Below are 27,679 nucleotides of genomic sequence, written 5' to 3' on the forward strand. Positions count from 1 at the left end.
GAGTATCAGACCACTGCAAATCTACCAAGACCTGGCCGTCCCTCTAAACTTTCAGCTCATACAAGGAGAAGACTGATCAGAGATGCAGCCAAGAGGCCCATGATCACTCTGGATGAACTGCAGAGATCTACAGCTGATGTGGGAGACTCTGTCCATAGGACAACAATCAGTCGTATATTGCACAAATCTGGCCTTTATGGAAGATATCCGTAAAAAGTGTTGTTTAAAGTTTGCCACAAGCCACCTGGGAGACACACCAAATATGTGGAAGAAGGTGCTCTGGTCAGATGAAACCAAAATTGAACTTTTTGGCAACAATGCAAAACGTTATGTTTGGCGTAAATGCAACACAGCTCATCAACCTGAAGACACCATACCCACTGTCAAACATGGTGGTGGCAGCATCATGGTTTGGGCCTGCTTTTCTTCAGCAGGGACAGGAAGATGGTTAAAATTGATGGGAAGATGGATGGAGCCAAATACAGGACCATTCTGGAAGAAAACCCGATGGAGTCTGCAAAAGACCTGAGACTGGGATGGAGATTTGTCTTCCAACAAGACAATGATCCAAAACATAAAGCAAAATCTACAATGGAATAGTTCAAAAATAAACATATCCAGGTGTTAGAATGGCCAAGTCAAAGTCCAGACCTGAATCCAATCGAGAATCTGTGGAAAGAACTGAAAACTGCTGTTCACAAATGCTCTCCATCCAACCTCACTGAGCTCTAGCTGTTTTGCAACGAGGAATGGGAAAAAATTTCAGTCTCTCGATGTGCAAAACTGATAGAGACATACCACCAAGCGACATACAGCTGTAAACACAGCAAAAGGTGGCGCTACAAAGTATTAACTTAAGGGGACTGAATAATTTTTCACGCCCAATTTTTCAGTTTTTGATTTGTTAAAAAAGTTTGAAATATCCAATAAATGTCGTTCCACTTCATGATTGTGTCCCACTTCTTGATGAATCTTCACAAAAAATACAGTTTTATATCTTTATGTTTGAAGCCTGAAATGTGGCAAAGGGTTGCAAAGTTCAAGGGGGGCGAAAACTTTCGCAAGGCACTGTATTGTTATACTAATGTGAAAATCCATTAATTTATTGAATATGTTTTTCAAAATAATATATTATACATATTATAATACATATTTTTCTCTAAACTGAATATTTCTTCCTGATGATTAGTTCTTAAATGTAATTTTATTTTCTCACAGAGCAGCTCTGGAGGCTTTGACCACTGGCAGCAGCCTCAGAAGACCTTCCTCTGATCTGGAGTATTTCTTCAGGTCAAACACATCCAGCTCCTTTTCTGAAGTCATCAACACGAAGACTAGAGCTGACCACTGTGCAGGTGACAGGTTGGGTTTTGAGAGACTTCCTGAGCTCAGGTAGAATTGGATCTCTTCCACTAGAGAATGGTCATTCAGTTCATTCAGACAGTGGAACAGATTGATGCTCCTCTCTGGAGAGAGATTCTCCCTGATCTTCTCCTTGATGTACTTGACTGTTTCTTCATGGGTCTGTGAGCTGGTTCTTGTCTTTGTCAGTAGACCTCGTAAGTGCTTCTGATTGGAGTCCAGTGAGAGGCCCAGGAGGAAGCGGAGGAAAAGGTCCAGGTTTCCCGTCTCACTTTGTAAGGCTTTATCCACAGCACTCTTGTAGAAAGCAACTTGAGGCTCGTCGTTTGTTTGCAGTTTGTCCAGTAGATTCTCATTGTTGTTGATGAATGATAGGAACACATATACAGCAGCCAGAAACTCCTGAATGCTCAGATGAACAAAGCAGTACACCTTGTCCTGGTAGAGCCCACATTCCTCTTTAAAGAGCTGTGTGCACAATCCTGAGTACACTGAGGCTTCATTAACATCAATGCCAGACTCTTTCAGGTCTTCTTCATAGAAAATCAGATTGCCCTTCACAAGCTGTTGAAAAGCCAGTTTTCCCAGGGACAGAATGCTCTCTTTATTCCAGTGTGGACCTGTCTCTTCTTTCCCAAGATACTTGTTATTCTTCTGTTTGGTATGAAACTCCACAAGGTGTGTGTACATCTCAGTCAGAGTCTTGGGCATCTCTTCTCTCTTATGTTTCAGCATGTGTTCAAGGACTGTTGCAGAAATCCAACAGAAGACTGGAATGTGGCACATGATGTGGAGGCTCCTTGATGTCTTTATGTGTGAGATGATTCTGCTGGCCAGGTCCTCATTACTGAATCTCTTCCTGAAGTACTCCTCCTTCTGTGAGTCATTGAACCCTCGTACCTCTGTCACCTGGTCAACACACCCTGAAGGGATCTTATTGGCTGCTGCAGGTCGGGTAGTTATCCAGACGAGAGCAGAGGGAAGCAGATTTCCCTTGATGAGATTTGTCAGCAGAACATCCACTGAGGTTGACTCTGTGACGTCCCAACAGATCTTGTTCTTCTGGAAGTCTAGGGGCAGTCGGCACTCATCCAGACCATCAAAGATGAACAGAACTTTGTACTTGTCATAGATGGAGATTCCTGATTGTTTGGTTTCCATTGAGAAGTGATTGAGAAGTTCAATGAAAGTGTGTTTGTCCTCTTTCATCAAATTCAGCTCCCGGAAAGGGAATGAAAATACAAATTGGACATCCTGATTTGCTTTTCCTTCAGCCCAGTCCAGAATGAACTTCTGCACAGAGACTGTTTTTCCAATGCCAGCGACTCCCTTTGTCAGCACAGTTCTGATACGTTTGTCTTGTCCAGTTAAGGGTGTGAAGATGTCATTACATTTGATTGCAGTCTCTGGTCTTGCTTGTTTCCTGGTTGTGGTCTCAATCTGTCTCAGCTCATGTTCATTATTGACCTCTCCTGTTCCACCCTCTGTGATGTAGAGCTCTGTGTAGATCTTATTGAGAAGTGTTGGGTTTCCTTGTTTAGCGATCCCCTCAAATACACATTGAAACTTCTTCTTTAGATTAGATTTGATTTCACGTTGGCAAATCACAGCGAGCTCATCTGAATGAAGAAATACCACAGAGGATTTTAATATTACGTCTGTTTTAATGCCTACAGTATTGTAGGACCGTTATAAAGTTGTAATTTATAATAATTTGTTCTCGTAACTGACTATCTAAATCTGTAAATGTTTTCATAATGCATTACAGACAGGTGTGACTGATTACATTATTATTGGTATTATTAATGGTATTATTAATGTTCTCTCTTTCTCTAAATTAATCAGCACAACACATCCCTGCTGCTACTTGATGAGGTCACTAGGTGTTGTGTTAAGGCTGCTACAATATCATTGAGTTACACAGCTACTTTAGCTGGACTTTAGCTACAGCTGTTAAATGTTATAAAACATCATTCAACATGAGGCAGACAGATCTTACTTTTCTCCAGTGTGTCAGCAAGCTCCTTCTGGTTCATTTTCCTCAGGATGTGCAGTGTGATCTTCAGAGCCCCCTCTCTGGCACTGCTCTCCTGCTGCTCATCTTCAGCATCCACCACTTCCTTATCCTGCTTCTGACTCTCAAAGCCTTCTGGGAGTTCTGGACTAAGAATCCTCTTGAACATCTTCAGCTCGTTCTTCACAAATGTCATAATTTTCTGTTCAAGCATCTGAAATAAATAAAGTAAATAAGTTAAGCAAGAGAAGAAATGCTTTCTCATTAACACATTAATGAATGTTTGACAGATCAACTTTACTTGAGGTAAACAAAAACAAATGTACATAACAGGACCACATACACTGAATATGGAGGCCAGGTCTGTTTGATGACTCTGGGAAGACTGACCACTGAGAATCTCTGACTCTGATCCCCCCTGTTGGTTTCTGTGGACAAAACATGAGATTACATCTCTTCATCCAGGGAGTACACACACACACACACACACACACACACACACACACACACACACACACACACACACACACACACACACACACACACACACACACACACACACACACACACACACACACACACACACACACACACACACACAGGATGGAATGTTGTGTTTGTTTAATATTGTTTTTGGACTATGAAAATGGACAAAATTACTAGCCTATGGATTATGAAAACAACAACAATAAATGGGAAAATGGGAGAGGAGAAATGACTAGAGACAGTGTTGTTTAACTCACTGACCAGGACCCATGAGTTCTTCTTACCTTTGTTCAGTAGAACAGTCTCCCTCTCTAAAGGATATAGGATGTTCCATAGACCGGTCACTCTTCATGGACACACAGCTGGGAACAGGGGAGGCTGGTCTCTCCTGCTGGATTGGTCTTCAACACAACAGAGACAAACATTACATCTCTCATCTACTCTGAGCTCAGATTGGGAAACATAAGAAGGGTTTCATTCCAAAATGCTGTGTCCACTTTCAGAAATGTTGGTAAATTATATTTGATTGTTTATAGAAATTATTAAATGACTTCAAGTCTTTATAAAGGCTTCTAAAGTAAATTTCACTTCAAAAAGCCAGACTTGATTTGATGAGAAATGGATCAAAAACAAAACAAAACAACATCTAGAGCAGTTACAGTATATAGAATGTAGTATATAGTATATAGTTACAGTGTATAGAATGTAGTATATATTATATAGTGACAGTATATAGAATGTAGTATATAGTATATAGTTACAATATATAGAATGTACACATAAGCAACATTTTCTGATTTAAACACGTTTTAGAATATACATTCTTAAACAATGTTGTCATCTCACCTCTTAGTTTTATATAGTATATAGTATATAGTTACAGTATATAGAATGTAGTATATAGTATATAGTATATTATATAGTATATAGTTACAGTATATAGAATGTAGTATATAGTATACAGTTACAGTATATAGAATGCAGTATATAGCATATAGTTACAGTATATAGAATGTAGTATTTAGTATATAGTTACAGTATATAGAATGTAGTATATAGTATATAGTTACAGTATATAGAATGTAGTATTTAGTATATAGTATATAGTTACAGTATATAGAATGTAGTATATAGTATATCGTTACAGTATATAGAATGTAGTATTTAGTATATAGTATATAGTTACAGTATATAGAATGTAGGATATAGTATATAGTTACAGTATATAGAATGTTGTATTTAGTATATAGTATATAGTATATAGTTACAGTATATAGAATGTAGTATATAGTATATAGTTACAGTATGTAGAATGTAGTATATAGTATATAGTTACAGTATATAGAATGTAGTATATAGTATATAGTATATAGTTACAGTATGTAGAATGTAGTATATAGTATATAGTTACAGTATATAGAATGTACACATAAGCAATATTTTCTGATATAAAAACGTTTTAGAATATACATTCTTAAACAATTTTGTCATCTCACCTCTTAGTTTTGGTGTCATGTTCCCCAGAGAGACTCATTTTAGAGGCGGTGCCCCCCTCCTCTCTCTCCCCAGAGAGACTCATTTTAGAGCACTGACCCCTAAACAGAGATCCAGCATGTTGGTTGTGGTTAACACAGTGACAACTAAGCAGAGATCCAACATGTTGGTTGTGGTTAACACAGTGACAACTAAACAGAGATCCAGCATGTTGGTTGTGGTTAACACAGTGAGAACTAAACAAAGATCCAACATGTTGGTTGTGGTTAACACAGTGACAACTAAACAGAGATCCAACATGTTGGTTGTGGTTAACACAGTGACAACTAAACAGCGATCCAACATGTTGGTTGTGGTTAACACAGTGACAACTAAACAGAGATCCAACATGTTGGTTGTGGTTAACACAGTGACAACTAACAGAGATCCAACATGTTGGTTGTGGTTAACACAGTGACAACTAAACAGAGATCCAACATGTTGGTTGTGGTTAACACAGTGACAACTAAACAGAGATCCAACATGTTGGTTGTGGTTAACACAGTAATTTTTGAATGTCAATTGTTCTCATTTATTCATTACCTCTTTGAGAAATAAAACATTTACAAACAGACATAGAAACAGTCAGGTGATTTAATGCAACACATGAACATGTAGTGACATTTCATCTCCATGGCAACTGTCTGTAATAATAATAACAATAATAAGTCCCTGTTAAGGTAGTTATAGACAGTACAACAACAACAATAATAATAATAATAATAACAATAAAAATAATAAGTCACTGTTTGTTAAGGTAGTTCTAGACAGTACAGCAACATAAGGCCATGTCTCACACTTATTTTTATTCATTAAAAGTGGCTGAACAAACTCTTATTTTATTATTTAAAGGTGGGCTATTTATTGTCTTTCAATCTGTTCTTTTCTAAATGTATCTGAGAATGTAGACAGAAGGGATAGAACGGACATGATTGATCTGAGGGGGAAATCACTGATCCATTCAGAAAGGTTTTATGCATCAAGTAATTGATGTTATATTATATAAAGTAGGCTCGGTTATAATGTATAGTAGTGGTTTGTTAGTGATATGTAGATGTTATATTATGTAAAGTAGACTAGGTTATAATGTATAGTAGTGGGTTGTTAGTGATATGTAGATGTTATATTATGTAAAGTAGACTAGGTTATAATGTATAGTAGTGGGATGTTAGTGATATGTAGATGTTATATTATGTAAAGTAGACTAGGTTATAATGTATAGAAGTGGGTTGTTAGTGATATGTAGATGTTATATTATATAAAGTAGGCTCGGTTATAATGTATAGTAGTGGTTTGTTAGTGATATGTAGATGTTATATTATGTAAAGTAGACTAGGTTATAATGTATAGTAGTGGGATGTTAGTGATATGTAGATGTTATATTATGTAAAGTAGACTAGGTTATAATGTATAGAAGTGGGTTGTTAGTGATATGTAGATGTTATATTATATAAAGTAGGCTCGGTTATAATGTATAGTAGTGGTTTGTTAGTGATATGTAGATGTTATATTATGTAAAGTAGACTAGGTTATAATGTATAGAAGTGGGTTGTTAGTGATATGTAGATGTTATATTATATAAAGTAGGCTCGGTTATAATGTATAGTAGTGGTTTGTTAGTGATATGTAGATGTTATATTATGTAAAGTAGACTAGGTTATAATGTATAGTAGTGGGTTGTTAGTGATATGTAGATGTTATATTATGTAAAGTAGACTAGGTTATAATGTATAGTAGTGGGATGTTAGTGATATGTAGATGTTATATTATGTAAAGTAGACTAGGTTTTAATGTGTAGTAGTGGGTTGTTAGTGATATGTAGATGTTATATTATGTAAAGTAGACTAGGTTTGTCAGGACCCGGTTTCGAACCTGGGTCTCCGGAGTGAGAAACAGTCACTTAACCAACTGAGCCACGAATAGACAGCAGAACCCAGAAGATGAGGCAGACACAGCAGTACTTAAGACGGTGTATTTAATAAAGAAAAAATCCTAAAATACAAAAATGGCAAATCCAAAAGGTGGTAGGTAAAACACAAAAGAACTCAAAAGAAACTCACCAAAAATAAACAAAAAACAGAATACCACAAGAACGTCACCCGGAATCGACAAGAGCACACAGAACACTAGGGCAGGGTGCTAACATACAAACACAGAGCACAGAACTGAGGGAAACAAAGGGTTTAAATACAATCAGGGGAAACGAGACACAGGTGCAAACATTAATGGGGATCAAGGGAAAAACACAGGGACAAAAAGCACAATGGGGACATCTACTGACAAAAACCCGGAACAACCCTGGCCAAATCCTGACAAGGTTATAATGTATAGTAGTGGGTTGTTAGTGATATGTTATATTATGTAAAGTAGACTAGGTTATAATGTATAGTAGTGGGTTGTTAGTGATATGTAGATGTTATATTATGTAAAGTAGAATAGGTTATAATGTATAGTAGTGGGTTGTTAGTGATATGTAGATGTTATATTATGTAAAGTAGACTAGGTTATAATGTATAATAGTGGGTTGTTAGTGATATGTAGATGTTATATTATGTAAAGTAGAATAGGTTATAATGTATAGTAGTGGGTTGTTAGTGATATGTAGATGTTATATTATGTAAAGTAGACTAGGTCATCTATATCATAGATGACCAGTCTAAACCTGTTCAGATCAGTTCACATAATGTTATAGTCCTACCAGTAGCAGGACAGAGAATGTACTGTATATAACCTACATATCATAGATGACCAGTCTAAACCTGTTCAGATCAGTTCACATAATGTTATAGTCCTACCAGTAGCAGGACAGAGAATGTACTGTATATAACCTACATATCATAGATGACCAGTCTAAACCTGTTCAGATCAGTTCACATTATGTTATAGTCCTACCAGTAGCAGGACAGAGAATGTAGTGTATATAACCTACATATCATAGATGACCAGTCTAAACCTGTTCAGATCAGTTCACATAATGTTATAGTCCTACCAGTAGCAGGACAGAGAATGTACTGTATATAACCTACATATCATAGATGACCAGTCTAAACCTGTTCAGATCAGTTCACATAATGTTATAGTCCTACCAGTAGCAGGACAGAGAATGTAGCCTTGGCCTGATATTTTTTACAACATTTTCAACGGAGGCCATCAGGTCGGTCGGCATGATAAGCAGTGATGAATTTTTTTTTTTAGGTGAGGGAGCACAGCAAACTATGTAAATGACGTCATAATTTATTACATCAACGTTTGTATGGACATATGTATTCTATTGAATAGTCTTTCATTACAGGTCTCTCCAACCCTGTTTCTGGAGCGCTACCCTCCGGTGGGTTTCTCTCCAGCCCTGTTTCTGGAGCGCTACCCTCCGGTAGGGTTTCACTCCAACCCTGTTTCTGGAGCGCTACCCTCCGGTAGGGTTTCACTCCAACCCTGTTTCTGGAGCGCTACCCTCCGGTAGGGTTTCACTCCAACCCTGTTTCTGGAGTGCTACCCTCCGGTAGTGTTTCACTCCAACCCTGTTTCTGGAGCGCTACCCTCCGGTAGGGTTTCACTCCAACCCTGTTTCTGGAGCGCTACCCTCTGGTAGGGTTTCTCTCCAACCCTGTTTCTGGAGCGCTACTCCCCGGTAGGGTTTCACTCCAACCCTGTTTCTGGAGCGCTACCCCCCGGTAGGGTTTCACTCCAACCCTGTTTCTGGAGTGCTACCCCCCGGTAGGGTTTCACTCCAACCCTGTTTCTGGAGCGCTACCCTCCGGTAGGGTTTCTCTCCAACCCTGTTTCTGGGGCGCTACCCTCCGGTAGGGTTTCTCTCCAACCCTGTTTCTGGAGCGCTACCCTCCGGTAGGGTTTCACTCCAACCCTGTTTCTGGGGCGCTACCCTCCGGTAGGGTTTCACTCCAACCCTGTTTCTGGAGCGCTACCCTCCGGTAGGGTTTCACTCCAACCCTGTTTCTGGGGCGCTACCCTCCGGTAGGGTTTCACTCCAATCCCAGCTGGAAATAGCATGATTCATCTTATAAACCAACTCATTATTTTAATCAGGTGACTAGTTTTGAATAGTAATGAAAACCTACAGGATGGTATCTCTCCAGGAACAGGATCGGAGAGCCCTGTTTTAGAAGATGGTTAAAATCCATCCTCAATTTTTTTTACTATTCATCTTCAGCTAACCGTCCTAAAATCTTATTAATATTTTTTGTAACAATAACGTTACCATTTACCAGGTCATTAAATATAATTTATTTAGAATTGATCAGAATATTTTCTTCGTGTATTCTCAAAGTGAAAGTGCTCCCTCGCGCTCCCCAGCACTACACACATGATGATCAGTGATCATAGATCAAACCTAATCTTGACTATTTAATGTCTGATGACGACCTAACTTTATAATAGTTTGTATGTTGCCTCTAGACTTTCCAGAATCTGCTCGTCTTTCCTTCAAATCAATACTTTTACCAGACTTCTAATGATTACAGAGAAATGTGCGCCACAGTTTCAACATCCATTTTGTAAGTGCATTCGCCTGCAAACTTACTTTCAACTTCATGAGGAAATGACATAACCAGAATTCCTAAACCCAGACGCAACATCCCGAGTCTACCGGGACCGCTGGGAAGAAGACTGTGGGAAGTCGACCGATGCCGTGATTTGGGGTTTGAGAAGTCAGAAGTGAAAAATGATTCCTTAGTCGTACATTTTCTCGAAATCTAAAGCCAAAACCTAGATTGGAGCCAATGTATTAAGTATTTGAACATGTTATTACTCCAACTTCGTGAAAGTGACAAACTGACACGTTATTATTTGAGTCAAAAATACTTGAAAGGAGTGTCTTTAACGGACTGCACATGCGCAGTTCAGCGTGAGACGACCGTGAGACCCGATAATGTGTTTCTGCGCATGAGTTTAGCAAACCAACGTTGCCATGACATGTGCGTCTGTGTCTAGTTAGTATAAATGTATGTGCATATTACACTATATTACACTTTTGGTGTGGCAGGTAACCTAGTGGTTAGAGCGTTGGGACAGTAACCGGAGCTGACAAGTTAAACATCTGTTGTTCTGCCCCTGAAAAAGGCAGTTAACCCACTGTTCCCCTGAACAAGGCAGTTAACCCACTGTTCCCCTGAACAAGGCAGTTGACCCACTGTTCCCCTGAACAAGGCAGTTGACCCACTGTTCCCCTGAACAAGGCAGTTGACCCACTGTTCCCCTGAACAAGGCAGTTGACCCACTGTTCCCCTGAACAAGGCAGTTGACCCACTGTTCCCCTGAACAAGGCAGTTGACCCACTGTTCCCCTGAACAAGTCAGTTAACCCACTGTTCTCCTGAACAAGGCAGTTAACCCACTGTTCCCCTAAACAAGGCAGTTAACCCACTGTTCCCCTGAACAAGGCAGTTAACCCACTGTTCCCCTGAACAAGGCAGTTAATCCACTGTTCCCCTGAACAAGGCAGTTCACCCACTGTTCCCCTGAACAAGGCAGTTAACCCACTGTTCCCCGGTAGACCATCATTGTAATAAATATTTTTTTCTTAATTAACTGTCTTGCTTAGTTAAATAAAGGTTACTTACAATTTATATATATATATATATATATGCAAAAGTATGTGGACACCCCTTCAAATATGTAGATTCGTCTATTTCAGCCACACCTGTTGCTTACAGGTGTATAAAATCGAGCACACAGCCATGCAATCTCCGTAGACAAACATTAGCAGTAGAATGGCCTTAATGAAAATCTCAGTGACTTTCAACGTGGCACAGTCATAGGATGCCACCTTTCCACAAAGTCAGTTCATCACATTTCTGCCCTGCTAGAGATTCCCCAGTCAACTGTAAATGCTGTTATTGGGTTGTTGAAACGTATAGGAGAAACAACGGCTCAGGCACAAAGTGGTAGGCCACACAAGCTCCCAGAACGGGGCTGCTGAGGGCTGAAGCACATCTGTCCTCGGTTGTAACACTCACAATTGAGTTCCAAACTCGGTAGTGAGCCTCAGAACAGGCACATCAAGCTGAAGGACGAGCACAGTCAGAATCTATTTCAAATGGCTCCTTTTGAGCATCTGTAAATACTAAATAAATACCTATTCTGCATTTGAAATAATACCACTTCCCATTGAGAAATCAAACGTGTCCGTGGCAAAATATCATGTGAGAGAGATTAAAGTAGACGGCACGCGTCAAAGTAATTGATTTATGACCCTGTGTCATGATGACGTATGCATGTCCAAATATGGGCCTCCGGCCAGGCCATCCTGTTCCTGTGGTCACGTGTTAGAGGGTGTGTGTTATTTTATATCTATATGGCATCCTTTGAAGTAGTCATGGTGATTGATGTCTAGGGGCCTGGTTGAACGGGGGGGGGGTTGAGTGTTTGAACTTTTGGAACGTGTATGTCCCCCACCCCCAGTTGTATTGTCCTTATGGTTGTTATCTATGAAGCAGGTGTGTGTGTGTGTGTGTGTGTGTGTGTGTGTGGGGGGGGGGGTCCCTTGGCATTGTGTCCATTTCAAGCTTTAAACAGCCATCTAAATAATGTTTCTCAGCCTAGTTTCCTATTTAGTTCTCTTTATATGTACAGGCACAGAGCTTCCAGATGGCTCCAGCCTAAGGATTTGCAGGGCCTGCACACCTGGGGAGATTAGAACCCCAAAGAAAAGATCCTAAAGGTACTTTCAGATTCAGGTTCATCATGACAGCCGCTTTATTCACTGCAGCCGAGGTGAGTAAAACATTTAAACGTGTTAACCCTCGCAAGGCTGCAGGCCCAGACGGCATCCCCAGCCGCGCCCTCAGAGCATGCGCAGACCAGCTGGCTGGTGTGTTTACGGACATATTCAATCAATCCCTATACCAGTCTGCTGTTCCCACATGCTTCAAGAGGGCCACCATCGTTCCTGTTCCCAAGAAAGCTAAGGTAACTGAGCTAAACGACTACCGCCCCGTAGTACTCACTTCCGTCATCATGCAGTGCTTTGAGAGACTAGTCAAGGACCATATCACCTCCACCCTACCTGACTCCCTAGACCCACTCCAATTTGCTTACCGCTCAAATAGGTCCACAGACGATGCAATCTCAACCACACTGCACACTGCCCTAACCCATCTGGACAAGAGGAATACCTATGTGAGAATGCTGTTCATCGACTACAGCTCGGCATTCAACACCATAGTACCCTCCAAGCTCGTCATCAAGCTCGAGACCCTGGGTCTCGACCCCGCCCTGTGCAACTGGGTACTGGACTTCCTGACGGGCCGCCCCCAGGTGGTGAGGGTAGGTAACAACATCTCCTCCCCGCTGATCCTCAACACTGGGGCCCCACAAGGGTGCGTTCTGAGCCCTCTCCTGTACTCCATGTTCACCCACGACTGCGTGGCCATGCACGCCTCCAACTCAATCATCAAGTTTGCGGACGACACAACAGTGGTAGGCTTGATTACCAACAACGACGAGATGGCCTACAGGGAGGAGGTGAGGGCCCTCGGAGTGTGGTGTCAGGAAAATAACCTCACACTCAACGTCAACAAAACTAAGGAGATGATTGTGGACTTCAGGAAACAGCAGAGGGAACACCCCCCTATCCACATCGATGGAACTGTAGTGGAGAGAGTAGCAAGTTTTAAGTTCCTCGGCATACACATCACAGACAAACTGAATTGGTCCACTCACACAGACAGCATCGTGAAGAAGGCGCAGCAGCGCCTCTTCAACCTCAGGAGGCTGAAGAAATTCGGCTTGTCACCAAAAGCACTTACAAACTTCTACAGAGGCACAATCGAGAGCATCCTGGCGGGCTGTATCACCGCCTGGTACGGCAACTGCTCCGCTCTCAACCGTAAGGCTCTCCAGAGGGTAGTGAGGTCTGCACAACGCATCATCGGGGGCAAACTACCTGCCCTCCAGGACACCTACACCACCCGATGTTACAGGAAGGCCATAAAGATCATCAAGGACATCTACCACCCGAGCCACTGCCTGTTCACCCCGCTATCATCCAGAAGGCGAGGTCAGTACAGGTGCATCAAAGCTGGGACCGAGAAACTGAAAAACAGCTTCTATCTCAAGGCCATCAGACTGTTAAACAGCCACCACTAACATTGAGTGGCTGCTGCCTACACACTGACACTGACTCAACTCCAGCCACTTTAATAATGGGAATTGATGGGAAATGTTGTAAATATATCACTAGCCACTTTAAACAATGCTACCTTATATAATGTTACTTACCCTACATTATTCATCTCATATGCATACCTATACACTGTACTCTATATCATCGACTGCATCCTTATGTAATACATGTATCACTAGCCACTTTAACTATGCCACTTTGTTTACACACTCATCTCACATGTATATACTGTACTCGATACCATCTACTGTTTCTTGCCTATGCTGCTCTGTACCATCACTCATTCATATATCCTTATGTACATATTCTTTATCCCCTTACACTGTGTATAAGACAGTAGATTAGGAATTGTTAGTTAGATTACTTGTTGGTTATTACTGCATTGTCGGAACGAGAAGCACAAGCATTTCGCTACACTCGCATTAACATCTGCTAACCATGTGTATGTGACAAATAAAATTTGATTTGATTTGATTTATGAAAGGCCTTTACTTACGGCTAAACAGTTTTCTACACAGCTTATTAATTAATGCTGTGGGATGATGAAATTAGGTGTTTCTAGGAGGGCTTAAACAAATCTACAGTGAAACAAACATGTACACTTTACACACATATTTATTGACTTTTAAAAAGACCACAGTAACAGGACAGAATTTGTGCAAATGCAACGAAATCTGCTAGTGGATATTAAATGTACAACAGTAGTATTCTGTAACAAGCAATAGGTGTTAAACATGAGGCACAGGCAATCATGACAGCCTCTTTATGAAAGGCCTTTAACTATGGCTAAACAGTTTTCTCCACATCTTATTAATTAATGATGTGGGCATACCCAGGATTTACAGGCAGGACGGTTGATCTACACAGGGAGGGAAAACTTACGGAGTTTTGATGGATCGGGCGTCTGCGTTGGTGAATTGGAAACGGATAATGGTCAGGGCTAACCGGACCCTTTATCTGTAAGAAATAGTAAACATTTTGGAATTATAACATGTGTTAAAATGTAGGTACTAAATATTTTGAATTAAATCACTGGTTTTAAAAATGTATCTCACGCTTTAACGATAGGGGAAGAGGGGGTTTAGGGGGGTTATTAACTTTATGGAAAACAATATTCACACTATGTGGATTATAAACATGTACATACATAGAGAGCCAACACATCAAGATCTCACAGGGATGAGGGGGGATTCATAGTACAACAGGAGGCTTCTGTAACCTGCAATACGTGTTAAATATGTTTTACATACATCCACGACTGAATGGTTTCACAAACTACCTTTAAAGGTTTTGTCAGAAAGTTGTAACAGGCCTCATTCAACAGTCTAGAGATGAACCTAGAGACACCAAAAACATCACCGCTTAGAGCAGCTTGGAGATTATTACCCATGTAAGTGGGGAGCAAAAGAGCGGATTTAACCAACTCTGTACCAACCCGACACGGGGTATGATAACTCTGACGCGTACGTCTAATGATTATTGTAGATGTTTACAACTGAGGGAGTTGACAGTAGGTCAATGAGATGTATAAAGGCAAATTGACATAACGGACCTCAAAGACCAACAGCCTACTTTATAATATAGAATGCAGGGGTGTGAACTGAACATGTAACCATTATAAAACAAAAAAAGTCTCGAAACACCTCCTAGTTAGGGACAGAACGTGGAGCATATACTTTAACACTATGTTACCACAGCTTTAGCGCAAACCCACAGCCCCGAATATTTAGCTGCCAGGACAGATTAAAAAAGAGATGTGAATAAGTGAATCCCTCCTAATAGATATTTCTGAAGGCTACTGGACATAAGTGATTGGGAAGCGACTGTTAGACGTAGATTCTCAGAAGCAATTTATAGTCTTTCCTACAATGGTATGTTATAAAGTTTGTAATAATGTACAACTGTTGGCCTCCAATGTTTTTACATAAAACACTAATGATGCATGTTTAAATAGTAGTACAATTTGGTCATTAATTCTAACAAGTCTTTAAAACGTTTGTACTAAATATTTTGTAATTAAATCACTGGTTTTAAAAATGTATCTCACCCTTTAACGATAGGAAAATGTCCTTTCCCGACATCACCCCGGTCTGTCACGAAGAAAAAGACACGGAAAATCAGGGTGCGTGCATGAGTGTGTGACGGAGCAGCATGAGTGTGTGACGGAGCAGCAGGAGTGTGTGTGTGACGGAGCAGCAGGAGTGTGCGTGTGACGGGGCAGCAGGAGTGTGTGTGTGACGGAGCAGCAGGAGTGTGAGTGTGACGGAGCAGCAGGAGTGTGTGTGTGACGGGGCAGCAGGAGTGTGTGTGCGTTTCAAAAACAAAGGGTGTGTGTGTATTCAACAGGGGCCCAAGCATGTAGCCCCATTCTATCTGTAGAGAATCGTTTGAAACCAAGGTGTGCACTATCATGCAAAAGGCATGTCCAGATATCTGCCGACCACCCGGGGTTAAACATTGATATCTCTAATCAGAGCCCGGTGCCCCCCACCCCGGGGTTAAACATTGATATCTTTAAGCAGAGCCCGGTGCCCCCCACCCCGGGGTTAAACATTGATATCTCTAATCAGCGCCCGGTGCCCCCCACCCCGGGGTTAAACATTGATATCTCTAATCAGAGCCCGGTGCCCCACCCCGGGGTTAAACATTGATATGTCTAATCAGAGCCCGGTGCCCCCCACCCCGGGGTTAAACATTGATATCTTTAAGCAGAGCCCGGTGCCCCCCACCCCGGGTTAAACATTGATATGTCTAAGCAGAGCCCGGTGCCCCCCACCCCGGGGTTAAACATTGATATCTTTAAGCAGAGCCCGGTGCCCCCCACCCCGGGGTTAAACATTGATATGTCTAAGCAGAGCCCAGTGCCCCCCACCCCGGGGTTAAACATTGATATCTTTAAGCAGAGCCCGGTGCCCCCCACCCCGGGGTTAAACATTGATATGTCTAAGCAGAGCCCGGTGCCCCCCACCCCGGGGTTAAACATTGATATGTCTAATCAGAGCCCGGTGCCCCACCCCGGGTTAAACATTGATATCTCTAAGCAGAGCCCGGTGCCCCCCACCCCGGGGTTAAACATTGATATCTCTAAGCAGAGCCCGGTGCCCCCCACCCCGGGGTTAAACATTGATATCTCTAAGCAGAGCCTGGTGCCCCCCACCCCGGGGTTAAACATTGATATGTCTAATCAGAGCCCGGTGCCCCACCCCGGGGTTAAACATTGATATCTCTAAGCAGAGCCCGGTGCCCCCCACCCCGGGGTTAAACATTGATATCTCTAAGCAGAGCCCGGTGGCCCCCACCCCGGGGTTAAACATTGATATCTCTAAGCAGAGCCCGGTGCCCCTCACCCCGGGGTTAAACATTGATATCTCTAATCAGCGCCCGGTGCCCCCCACCCCGGGGTTAAACATTGATATCTCTAAGCAGAGCCCGGTGCCCCCCACCCCGGGGTTATACATTGATTTCTCTAATCAGAGCCCGGTGCCCCCCCCCCCGGGGTTAAACATTGATATCTCTAATCAGCGCCCGGTGCTCCCCACCCCGGGGTTAAACATTGATATCTCTAAGCAGAGCCCGGTGCCCCCCACCCCGGGGTTAAACATTGATATCTCTAAGCAGAGCCCGGTGCCCCCCACCCCGGGGTTAAACATTGATATCTCTAATCAGAGCCCGGTGCTCCCCACCCCGGGGTTAAACATTGATATCTCTAAGCAGAGCCCGGTGCCCCCCGGGGTTAAACATTGATATCTCTAATCAGAGCCCGGTGCTCCCCACCCCGGGGTTAAACATTGATATCTCTAAGCAGAGCCCGGTGCCCCCCACCCCGGTTGTAGACAGAATGTCTCCACATCCCCTCCTGTTGTTTGAATTCACCGCCTTTGTTCTCTAAAACAAATATACAGGGTGTTGCATACAGGATATCTCCCGAAACTCATTCCGTACTTTCGATAGTTAGGGACAGAACGTGAATAGTTAGGGACAGAACGTTTAATTTTTATTTATTTTATTTTTTATTATTAACACATTCCACGCCCCAACAACCAACGCACAACTGTGGACCAAGTGCATTGCGCAGAATCACCATAGGTATTAATTCTAGGCATTTACATGTATGTTTTTAAAAATGAAGACTATTTATACTATGAAACAAGGTTTTTTTATTCACAATGTTTGTAAACAATAACTTCTGCCCTCTTAGGGTCGACTTGACCCGCTTATTGATTAGAAAGTATGATTAGAAACCAAGGCTGTGGAATATATTCTCCCTCACAGGCTATGAAAAAGACAAAAGCGAGGACATTGACTCCTGAGTGTTGAACTTACGCCCACTCTACAACAACCCAGGTTGTTATATGCCCCTGAGGATCATCTACGAACGTTGGAACATCTACAACTATTGAAGATGCAAAAAGGGGTTTTCAGAAATACATTTGGTTTGCGGATATGTATTATTATAAAAATAATATAACATTATTATCATAATCTAAAACACTTTAAAGGAGCTCTAATTCAAACATGCAAGGATATATATTTATATATATGATACGATTACCCACTTTAAAACTGTTGCTGCAATATCACTTCTCAATGTGTGTACATTTCAAGCTTTCAACAACAATAAACCAACCAGCTCAATGTTTCTCAGACTTACACACTGAGTTTTCCTAGTAGTAAAGAAACAAGCACTAAGACAAAACACACAAAGTTGTAATATAATCTGTATACAAGTCATTCTATACGGAAAACAGGTACATTCTGATTGATCAAGAATTCCCAATAGGTTTGTGTCTCGCCCTGACCATAGTTTACTATCTATGTTTATAGGTTTTGGTTGGGTATGGGTGTGTCACGCCCTGACCATAGTTTACTATGTATGTTTATAGGTTTTGGTTGGGTATGGGTGTGTCACACCCTGACCATAGTTTACTATCTATGTTTATAGGTTTTGGTTGGGTATGGGTGTGTCACGCCCTGACCATAGTTTACTATCTATGTTTATAGGTTTTGGTTGGTATGGGTGTGTCACGCCCTGACCATAGTTTACTATGTATGTTTATAGGTTTTGGTTGGGTATGGGTGTGTCACGCCCTGACCATAGTTTACTATCTATGTTTATAGGTTTTGGTTGGGTATGGGTGTGTCACGCCTGACCATAGTTTACTATCTATGTTTATAGGTTTTGGTTGGGTATGGGTGTGTCACGCCCTGAACATAGTTTACTATGTATGTTTATAGGTTTTGGTTGGGTATGGGTGTGTCACGCCCTGACCATAGTTTACTATCTATGTTTATAGGTTTTGGTTGGGTATGGGTGTGTCACGCCCTGACCATAGTTTACTATCTATGTTTATAGGTTTTGGTTGGGTATGGGTGTGTCACGCCCTGACCATAGTTTACTATGTATGTTTATAGGTTTTGGTTGGGTATGGGTGTGTCACGCCCTGACCATAGTTTACTATCTATGTTTATAGGTTTTGGTTGGGTATGGGTGTGTCTCGCCCTGACCATAGTTTACTATGTATGTTTATAGGTTTTGGTTGGGTATGGGTGTGTCACGCCCTGACCATAGTTTACTATCTATGTTTATAGGTTTTGGTTGGGTATGGGTGTGTCACGCCCTGACCATAGTTTACTATCTATGTTTATAGGTTTTGGTTGGGTATGGGTGTGTCACGCCCTGACCATAGTTTACTATCTACGTTTATAGGTTTTGGTTGGGTATGGGTGTGTCACGCCCTGACCATAGTTTACTATCTATGTTTATAGGTTTTGGTTGGGTATGGGTGTGTCACGCCCTGACCATAGTTTACTATCTATGTTTATAGGTTTTGGTTGGGTATGGGTGTGTCACGCCCTGACCATAGTTTACTATCTATGTTTATAGGTTTTGGTTGGTATGGGTGTGTCACGCCCTGACCATAGTTTACTATCTATGTTTATAGGTTTTGGTTGGTATGGGTGTGTCATGCCCTGACCATAGTTTACTATCTATGTTTATAGGTTTTGGTTGGGTATGGGTGTGTCACGCCCTGACCATAGTTTACTATCTATGTTTATAGGTTTTGGTTGGGTATGGGTGTGTCACGCCCTGACCATAGTTTACTATCTATGTTTATAGGTTTTGGTTGGTATGGGTGTGTCATGCCCTGACCATAGTTTACTATCTATGTTTATAGGTTTTGGTTGGGTATGGGTGTGTCACGCCCTGACCATAGTTTACTATCTATGTTTATAGGTTTTGGTTGGGTATGGGTGTGTCACGCCCTGACCATAGTTTACTATCTATGTTTATAGGTTTTGGTTGGGTATGGGTGTGTCACGCCCTGACCATAGTTTACTATGTATGTTTATAGGTTTTGGTTGGGTATGGGTGTGTCACGCCCTGACCATAGTTTACTATCTACGTTTATAGGTTTTGGTTGGGTATGGGTGTGTCACGCCCTGACCATAGTTTACTATCTATGTTTATAGGTTTTGGTTGGGTATGGGTGTGTCACGCCCTGACCATAGTTTACTATGTATGTTTATAGGTTTTGGTTGGGTATGGGTGTGTCACGCCCTGACCATAGTTTACTATCTATGTTTATAGGTTTTGGTTGGGTATGGGTGTGTCACGCCCTGACCATAGTTTACTATCTATGTTTATAGGTTTTGGTTGGGTATGGGTGTGTCACGCCCTGACCATAGTTTACTATCTATGTTTATAGGTTTTGTTTGGGTATGGGTGTGTCACGCCCTGACCATAGTTTACTATCTATGTTTATAGGTTTTGGTTGGGTATGGGTGTGTCACGCCCTGACCATAGTTTACTATCTATGTTTATAGGTTTTGGTTGGTATGGGTGTGTCACGCCCTGACCATAGTTTACTATCTATGTTTATAGGTTTTGGTGGGTATGGGTGTGTCACGCCCTGACCATAGTTTGCTATCTATGTTTATAGGTTTTGGTTGGGTATGGGTGTGTCACGCCCTGACCATAGTTTACTATCTATGTTTATAGGTTTTGTTTGGTATGGGTGTGATCTGAGTGGGCATTCTATGCTGTATGTCTAGTTTGTCTTTTCTGTGTTTGGCCTGATATGGTTTTCAATCAGAGGCCTGTGTTAGTCGTTGTCTCTGATTGGGAACCATATTTAGGTAGCCTGTGTTGTCAATGTTGTGTGATTGTCTATGTTAGGTGCTTGTGTCTGCACATTTGGTATATAGCGTCACGGTCGTTTTTCACTTACTCACCTCCAGAAAAATCCATTAGTAGGGCTTCACAGACTATGTTATGCTGCCTGGTGTCTTACGAAGTCGTTCAGAGAGCACACTTTTCTTTTTTTAATATATAAATATTCTTGGGTATGTGATTATTTGGACTTACGCCTAAAATGGTGTGACCGTGAAGGACGCCGTAAAGGACAGGGCGCAGTTTCTGAGAATCAGTTTCTGCTTCTGAGAATCCACGTCTAACAGTCGCTTCCCAATCACCTATGTCCAGTAGCCTTCGGAAATATCTATTAGGAGAGATTCACTTATTCACATATCTTTTTTAATCTGTCCTGGCAGCTAAATATTCAGGGCTGTGTGTTTGCGCTAAAGCTGTGGTAACATAGTGTTAAAGTATATGCTCCATGTTCTGCCCCTAACTCGCGAAAGTACGGAATGTGTTTGCAGGGCCGTGGTGGGATTTTTTCGGGAGATATCCTGTATGCAACACCCTGTATATTTGTTTTAGAGAACAAAGGCGGTGAATTCAAACAACAGGAGGGGATGTGGAGACATTCTGTCTACAACTCGGGTGGGGGGCACCGGGCTCTGCTTAGAGATATCAATGTATAACCCCGGGTGGTCGGCACACACACACCCTTTGTGAACACACACACACCCTTTGTTTTTGAAACGCACACACACACACACACACTCCTGCTGGACCCTGATTTTCCGTCTTTTCTCTTCGTGACAGACTGGGGTGATGTCGGAAAGGACATTTTCCTGTCGTTAAAGGGTGAGATACATTTTTAAAACCAGTGATTTAATTCCAAAATATTTAGTACAAACTTTTTAAAGACGTGTTAGAATTAATTACCAAATTGTACTACTATTTAAACATGCATCATTAGTGTTTTATGTAAAAACTTTGGAGGCCTACAGTTGTACAGCACACTCACGCACGCACCCTGATTTTCTGTGTCTTTTTTCTTCGTGACAGACCGGGGTGTTGGATGGAAAGGACATTTTCCCGTCATTAAAGGGTGAGATATTGTGTATTCTATAATACTTTAAGATCCATAAATATTTAATGCAAAATAATGAATGCTTAATGTAGTTCAGATAGAGTACACAACTGTATCAACTGCTTCAATTTCTGACAAAATAATAATATCATTGTATACAATATATTTGTTTATTAGACCTACCAACATATAACACAATATTGAGATACTAAAAAATGTATATGCAACCTGTGGACTGATCTAGTCTATGTTGAAATAATCTAAATGACTGCAGCGACCCCTTCATTAAAACTATAGACGCATTTGACCGTAGACCATGTTGTTTTATAATGGTTACATGTTCAGTACACACCCCTGCATTCTATATTATAAAGTAGGCTGTTGGTCTTTGAGGTCCGTTATGTCAATTTGCCTTTATACATCTCATTGACCTACTGTCAACTCCCTCAGTTGTAAACATCTACAATAATCATTAGACGTACGCGTCAGAGTTATCATACCCCGTGTCGGGTTGGTACAGAGTTGGTTAAATCCGCTCTTTTGCTCCCCACTTACATGGGTAATAATCTCCAAGCTGCTCTAAGCGGTGATGTTTTTGGTGTCTCTAGGTTCATCTCTAGACTGTTGAATGAGGCCTGTTACAACTTTCTGACAAAACCTTTAAAGGTAGTTTGTGAAACCATTCAGTCGTGGATGTATGTAAAACATATTTAACACGTATTGCAGGTTACAGAAGCCTCCTGTTGTACTATGAATCCCCCCTCATCCCTGTTAGATCTTGATGTGTTGGCTCTCTATGTATGTACATGTTTATAATCCACATAGTGTCAATATTGTTTTCCATAAAGTTAATAACCCCCCTAAACCCCCTCTTCCCCTATTGTTAAAGCGTGAGATACATTTTTAAAACCTGTGATTTAATTCAAAATATTTAGTACCTACATTTTAACACATGTTATAATTCCAAAATGTTTACTACTTCTTGCAGATAGAGGGTCCGGTTAGCCCTGACCATTATCCGTTTCCAATTCACCAACGCAAAGACGCTTGCCCGATCCATCAAAACTCCGTAAGTTTTCCCTCCCTGTGTAGATCAAACGTCCTGCCTGTAAATTATGGGTATGCCCACATCATTAATTAATAAGATGTGGAGAAAACTGTTTAGCCATAGTTAAAGGCCTTTCATAAAGAGGCTGTCATGATTGCCTGTGCCTCATGTTTAACACGTATTGCTTGTTACCGAATACTACTGTTGTACATTTAATATCCCCTAGCAGATTTCGTTGCATTTGCACAAATTCTGTCCTGTTACTGTGGTCCTTTTAAAAGTCAATAAATATGTATGTAAAGTGTACATGTTTGTTTCACTGTAGATTTGTTTAAGCCCTCCTAGAAACACCTAATTTCATCATCCCACAGCATTAATTAATAAGATGTGTAGAAAACTGTTTAGCCATAAGTAAAGGCCTTTCATAAAGCGGCTGTCATGATGAACCTGAATCTGAAATGACCTTTAGGATCTTTTCTTTGGGGTTCTAATCTCCCCAGGTGTGCAGGCACTGCAAATCCTTAGGCTGGAGCCATCTGGAAGCTCTGTGCCTGTACATATAAAGAGAACTAAATAGGAAACTAGGCTGAGAAACATTATTTAGATGGCTGTTTAATTGTTGTTTAAAGCCTGAAATGGATACAATGCCAAGGGACCTTGTTTCTAACACACACACACACAGACACACACACACACACACACACACACACACGCTTCATAGATAACAACCATAAGGACAATACAACTGGGTGGGGGCCATACACGTTCCAAAAGTTCAAACACTCAACCCCCCCAGTTCAACCAGGCCCCTAGACATCAATCACCATGACTACTTCAAAGGATGCCATATAGATATAAAATAACACACACCCTCTAACACGTGACCACAGGAACAGGATGGCCTGGCCGGAGGCCCATATTTGGACATTCACACGTCATCATGGACACAGGGTCATGAATCAATTACTTTGACGCGTGCCGTCTACTTTAATCTCTCTCACATGATATTTTGCCACGGACATGTTTGATTTCTCGATCGGAAGTGGTATTATTTCAAATGCAGAATAGGTATTTATTTAGTATTTACAGATGCTCAAAAGGAGCCATTTGAAATAGATTCTGACTGTGCTCGGCCTTCAGCTTGATGTGCCTGGTCTGAGGCTCACTACCGAGTTTGGAACTCAATAGTGAGTGTTACAACTGAGGACAGACGTGCTTCAGCCATCAGCAGCCTCGTTCTGTGAGCTTGTGTGGCCTACCACTTTGCACCTGAGCCGTTGTTTCTCCTAGATGTTTCAACTTCACAATAACAGCATTTACAGTTGACTGGGGAATCTCTAGCAGGGCAGAAATGTGATGAACTGACTTTGTGGAAAGGTGGCATCCTATGACTGTGCCACGCTGAAAGTCACTGAGATTTTCATTAAGGCCATTCTATGCTAATGTTTATCTATTGAGACTGCATGGCTGTGTGCTCGATTTTATACACCTGTCAGCAACAGGTGTGGCTGAAATAGCCGAATCCACAAATTTGAAGGGGTGTCCACATACTTAGTTTATCTGTGTGTGTGTATATATATATATATTAAACAATTAAGTAACCTTTATTTAACTAGGCAAGTCAGTTAAAGAATAAATTATTTATTACAATGACGGTCTACCAGGGAACAGTGTGTTAACTGTCTTTTTCAGGGGCAGAACAACAGATGTTTACCTTGTCAGCTCCTGTTAATAATAATAATAATATATCCCATTTAGCAGACGCTTTTGTCCAAAGCGACTTACAAGTCGGCTGGGGCCACTACTTTTACATATGGGTGGTCCCAGCGGGAATCGAACCCACGACGCTTGGCGTTGCAAGCGCCATGCTCTACCGACTGAGCCACGCAGGACCCTGTTACTGTCCCAACGCTAAAACCACTAGGTTACCTGCCGCACCAAAAGTGTAATATAGTGTAATATATGCACATGCATTTATACTAACTAGACACAGACGCACATATCACGGCAACGTTGCTAAACTCATGCGCAGAAACACATTATCGGGACTAACGGTCGTTTCACGCCGAACTGCGCATGTGCAGTCCGTTAAAGACACTCCTTTGATATAAAGTCATTTTTGACTAAAATAATAACGTGCCAGTTTGTCACTTTCAAGAAGTTGGAGTAATAACATTTTCAAATACTTAATACAATGGCTCGAATCTAGGTTTTGCCTTTAGATTTCTAGAAAATGTACAACTAAGGAATCATTTTTCACTTCTGACTTCTCAAACCCCAAATCACGGCATCGGTCGACTTCCCACAGTCTTCTTCACAGCGGTCCCGGTAGACTCGGGATGTTGCGTCTGGGTTTAGGAATTCTGGTTATGTAATTTCCTCATGAAGTTGAAAGTAAGTTTGTAGGCGAATGCACTTACAGAATGGATGTTGAAACTGTGGCGCACATTTCTCGGCAACATTAGAAGTCTGGTAAAAGTATTGATTTGAAGGAAAGACGAGCAGATTCTGGTAAGTCTAGAGGCAACATACAAACTATTATAAAGTTAGGTACTTATCAGACATCTAATAGTCAAGATTAGGTTTGATCTATGATCACTGATCATCATGTGTGTAGTGCTGGGGAGCGCGAGGGAGAACCTTCATTTTAAGAATACACGAAGAAAATATTCTGATCAATTCTAAATAAAATATATTTAATGACCAGGTGAATGGTAACGTCACTGTTACAAAAAATATAAATTTCTAAAAGATTTTAGGATGGTTAGCTGAAGCTGAATAGTAAAAAAAGTAAGTAAGGCTTTCCCTGTAAGGTCTACACCTGTTGGTTAAGGGCTTGTAAGTAAGGCTTTCCCTGTAAGGTCTACACCTGTTGGTTAAGGGCCTGTAAGTAAGGCTTTCCCTGTAAGGTCTACACCTGTTGGTTAAGGGCCTGTAAGTAAGGCTTTCCCTGTAAGGTTTACACCTGTTGGTTAAGGGCTTGTAAGTAAGGCTTTCCCTGTAAGGTTTACACCTGTTGGTTAAGGGCCTGTAAGTAAAGGCTTTCCCTGTAAGGTTTACACTTGTTGGTTAAGGGCTTGTAAGTAAGGCTTTCCCTGTAAGATTTACACCTGTTGGTTAAGGGCTTGTAAGTAAGGCTTTCCCTGTAAGGTTTACACCTGTTGGTTAAGGGCCTGTAAGTAAGGCTTTCCCTGTAAGGTTTACACCTGTTGGTTAAGGGCTTGTAAGTAAGGCTTTCCCTGTAAGCTTTACACCTGTTGGTTAAGGGCTTGTAAGTAAGGCTTTCCCTGTAAGGTTTACACCTGTTGGTTAAGGGCTTGTAAGTAAGGCTTTCCCTGTAAGGTTTACACCTGTTGGTTTAGGGCCTGTAAGTAAGGCTTTCCCTGTAAGGTCTACACCTGTTGGTTAAGGGCCTGTAAGTAAGGCTTTCCCTGTAAGCTTTACACCTGTTGGTTAAGGGCTTGTAAGTAAGGCTTTCCCTGTAAGGTTTACACCTGTTGGTTTAGGGCCTGTAAGTAAGGCTTTCCCTGTAAGGTTTACACCTGTTGGTTAAGGGCTTGTAAGTAAGGCTTTCCCTGTAAGCTTTACACCTGTTGGTTAAGGCTTGTAAGTAAAGCATTCCCTGTAAGGTCTACACCTGTTGGTTAAGGGCTTGTAAGTAAGGCTTTCCCTGTAAGGTCTACACCTGTTGGTTAAGGGCTTGTAAGTAAGGCTTTCCCTGTAAGCTTTACACCTGTTGTATTTGGCGCATGTGACAAATACAATTTGATTTGATTAGATTTTTTAAGTCCAGAACGCATGATATTTTGCCACGGACACGTTTGATTTCTCGATCGGAAGTGGTATTATTTGAAATGCAGAATAGGTATTTATTTAGTATTTACAGATGCTCAAGAGGAGCAATTTGAAATAGATTCTGACTGTGCTCGGCCTTCAGCTTGATGTGCCTGGTCTGAGGCTCACTACCGAGTTTGGAACTCAATAGTGAGTGTTACAACCGAGGACAGACGTGCTTCAGCCCTCAGCAGCCTCGTTCTGTGAGCTTGTGTGGCCTACCACTTTGCGCCTGAGCCGTTGTTTCTCCTAGATGTTTCAACTTCACAATAACAGCATTTACAGTTGACTGGGGAATCTCTAGCAGGGCAGAAATGTGATGAACTGACTTTGTGGAAAGGTGGCATCCTATGACTGTGCCACGTTGAATGTCACTGAGATTTTCATTAAGGCCATTCTACTGCTAATGTTTGTCTATGGAGATTGCATGGCTGTGTGCTCGATTTTATACACCTGTCAGCAACAGGTGTGGCTGAAATAGCCGAATCCACAAATTTGAAGGGGTGTCCACATACTTAGTTTATATGTGTGTATATATATATATATATATATATATATATATATATATATATATATATATATATATATATATATATATATATATATATTAAAAAATTAAGTAACCTATATTTAACTAGGCAAGTCAGTTAAGAAGAAATGATTTATGACAATGACGGTCTACCGGGGAACAGTGGGTCAACTGCCTTGTTCAGGGGAACAGTGGGTTAACTGCCTTGTTCAGGGGAACAGTGGGTTAACTGCCTTGTTCAGGGGAACAGTGGGTTAACTGCCTTGTTCAGGGGAACAGTGGGTTAACTGCCTTGTTCAGGGGAACAGTGGGTTAACTGCCTTGTTCAGGGGAACAGTGGGTTTACTGCCTTGTTCTAGGGAACAGTGGGTTAACTGCCTTGTTCAGGGGCAGAACAACAGATGTTTACCTTGTCAGCTCCGGTTACTGTCCCAACGCTCTAACCACTAGGTTACCTGCCGCACCAAAAGTGTAATATAGTGTAATATGCACATACATTTATACTAACTAGACAC

General features: G+C 41.5%; 1 protein-coding gene, 1 long non-coding RNA gene and 1 other non-coding gene across 4 annotated transcripts in view; 1 reads left to right on the forward strand and 2 right to left on the reverse strand.

Moving 5' to 3' along the window:
- Positions 1-27,679, reverse strand: part of LOC135554802 (NACHT, LRR and PYD domains-containing protein 3-like) — a 207,778-nt gene that overhangs the window by 12,178 nt on the left and 167,921 nt on the right. Inside the window, exons 3-6 of the mRNA XM_064987240.1 lie at positions 4,147-4,263; positions 3,720-3,804; positions 3,362-3,590; positions 1,217-2,981 (exon numbers count right to left, since the gene is read on the reverse strand). Of these exons, the coding sequence (XP_064843312.1) occupies positions 1,217-2,981; positions 3,362-3,590; positions 3,720-3,804; positions 4,147-4,263 (2,196 nt within the window). The remainder of the gene's footprint in view (positions 1-1,216; positions 2,982-3,361; positions 3,591-3,719; positions 3,805-4,146; positions 4,264-27,679) is intronic.
- The window catches only part of LOC135554805 (uncharacterized), a 66,096-nt gene continuing 59,893 nt past the window's right edge, over positions 21,477-27,679 (forward strand). For both annotated transcript variants that reach the window (XR_010457745.1, XR_010457744.1), the window contains exons 1-3: positions 21,477-21,524; positions 21,729-21,771; positions 22,742-22,822. This is a non-coding gene — a long non-coding RNA (uncharacterized LOC135554805). The remainder of the gene's footprint in view (positions 21,525-21,728; positions 21,772-22,741; positions 22,823-27,679) is intronic.
- On the reverse strand, positions 24,620-24,695 carry trnaa-ugc (transfer RNA alanine (anticodon UGC)). The gene has a single exon. It is a non-coding gene; the product is annotated as a tRNA-Ala (tRNA).

This window comes from Oncorhynchus masou, chromosome 14 (assembly GCF_036934945.1).
Source record: "Oncorhynchus masou masou isolate Uvic2021 chromosome 14, UVic_Omas_1.1, whole genome shotgun sequence".
Lineage (NCBI taxonomy): Eukaryota > Metazoa > Chordata > Actinopteri > Salmoniformes > Salmonidae > Oncorhynchus > Oncorhynchus masou.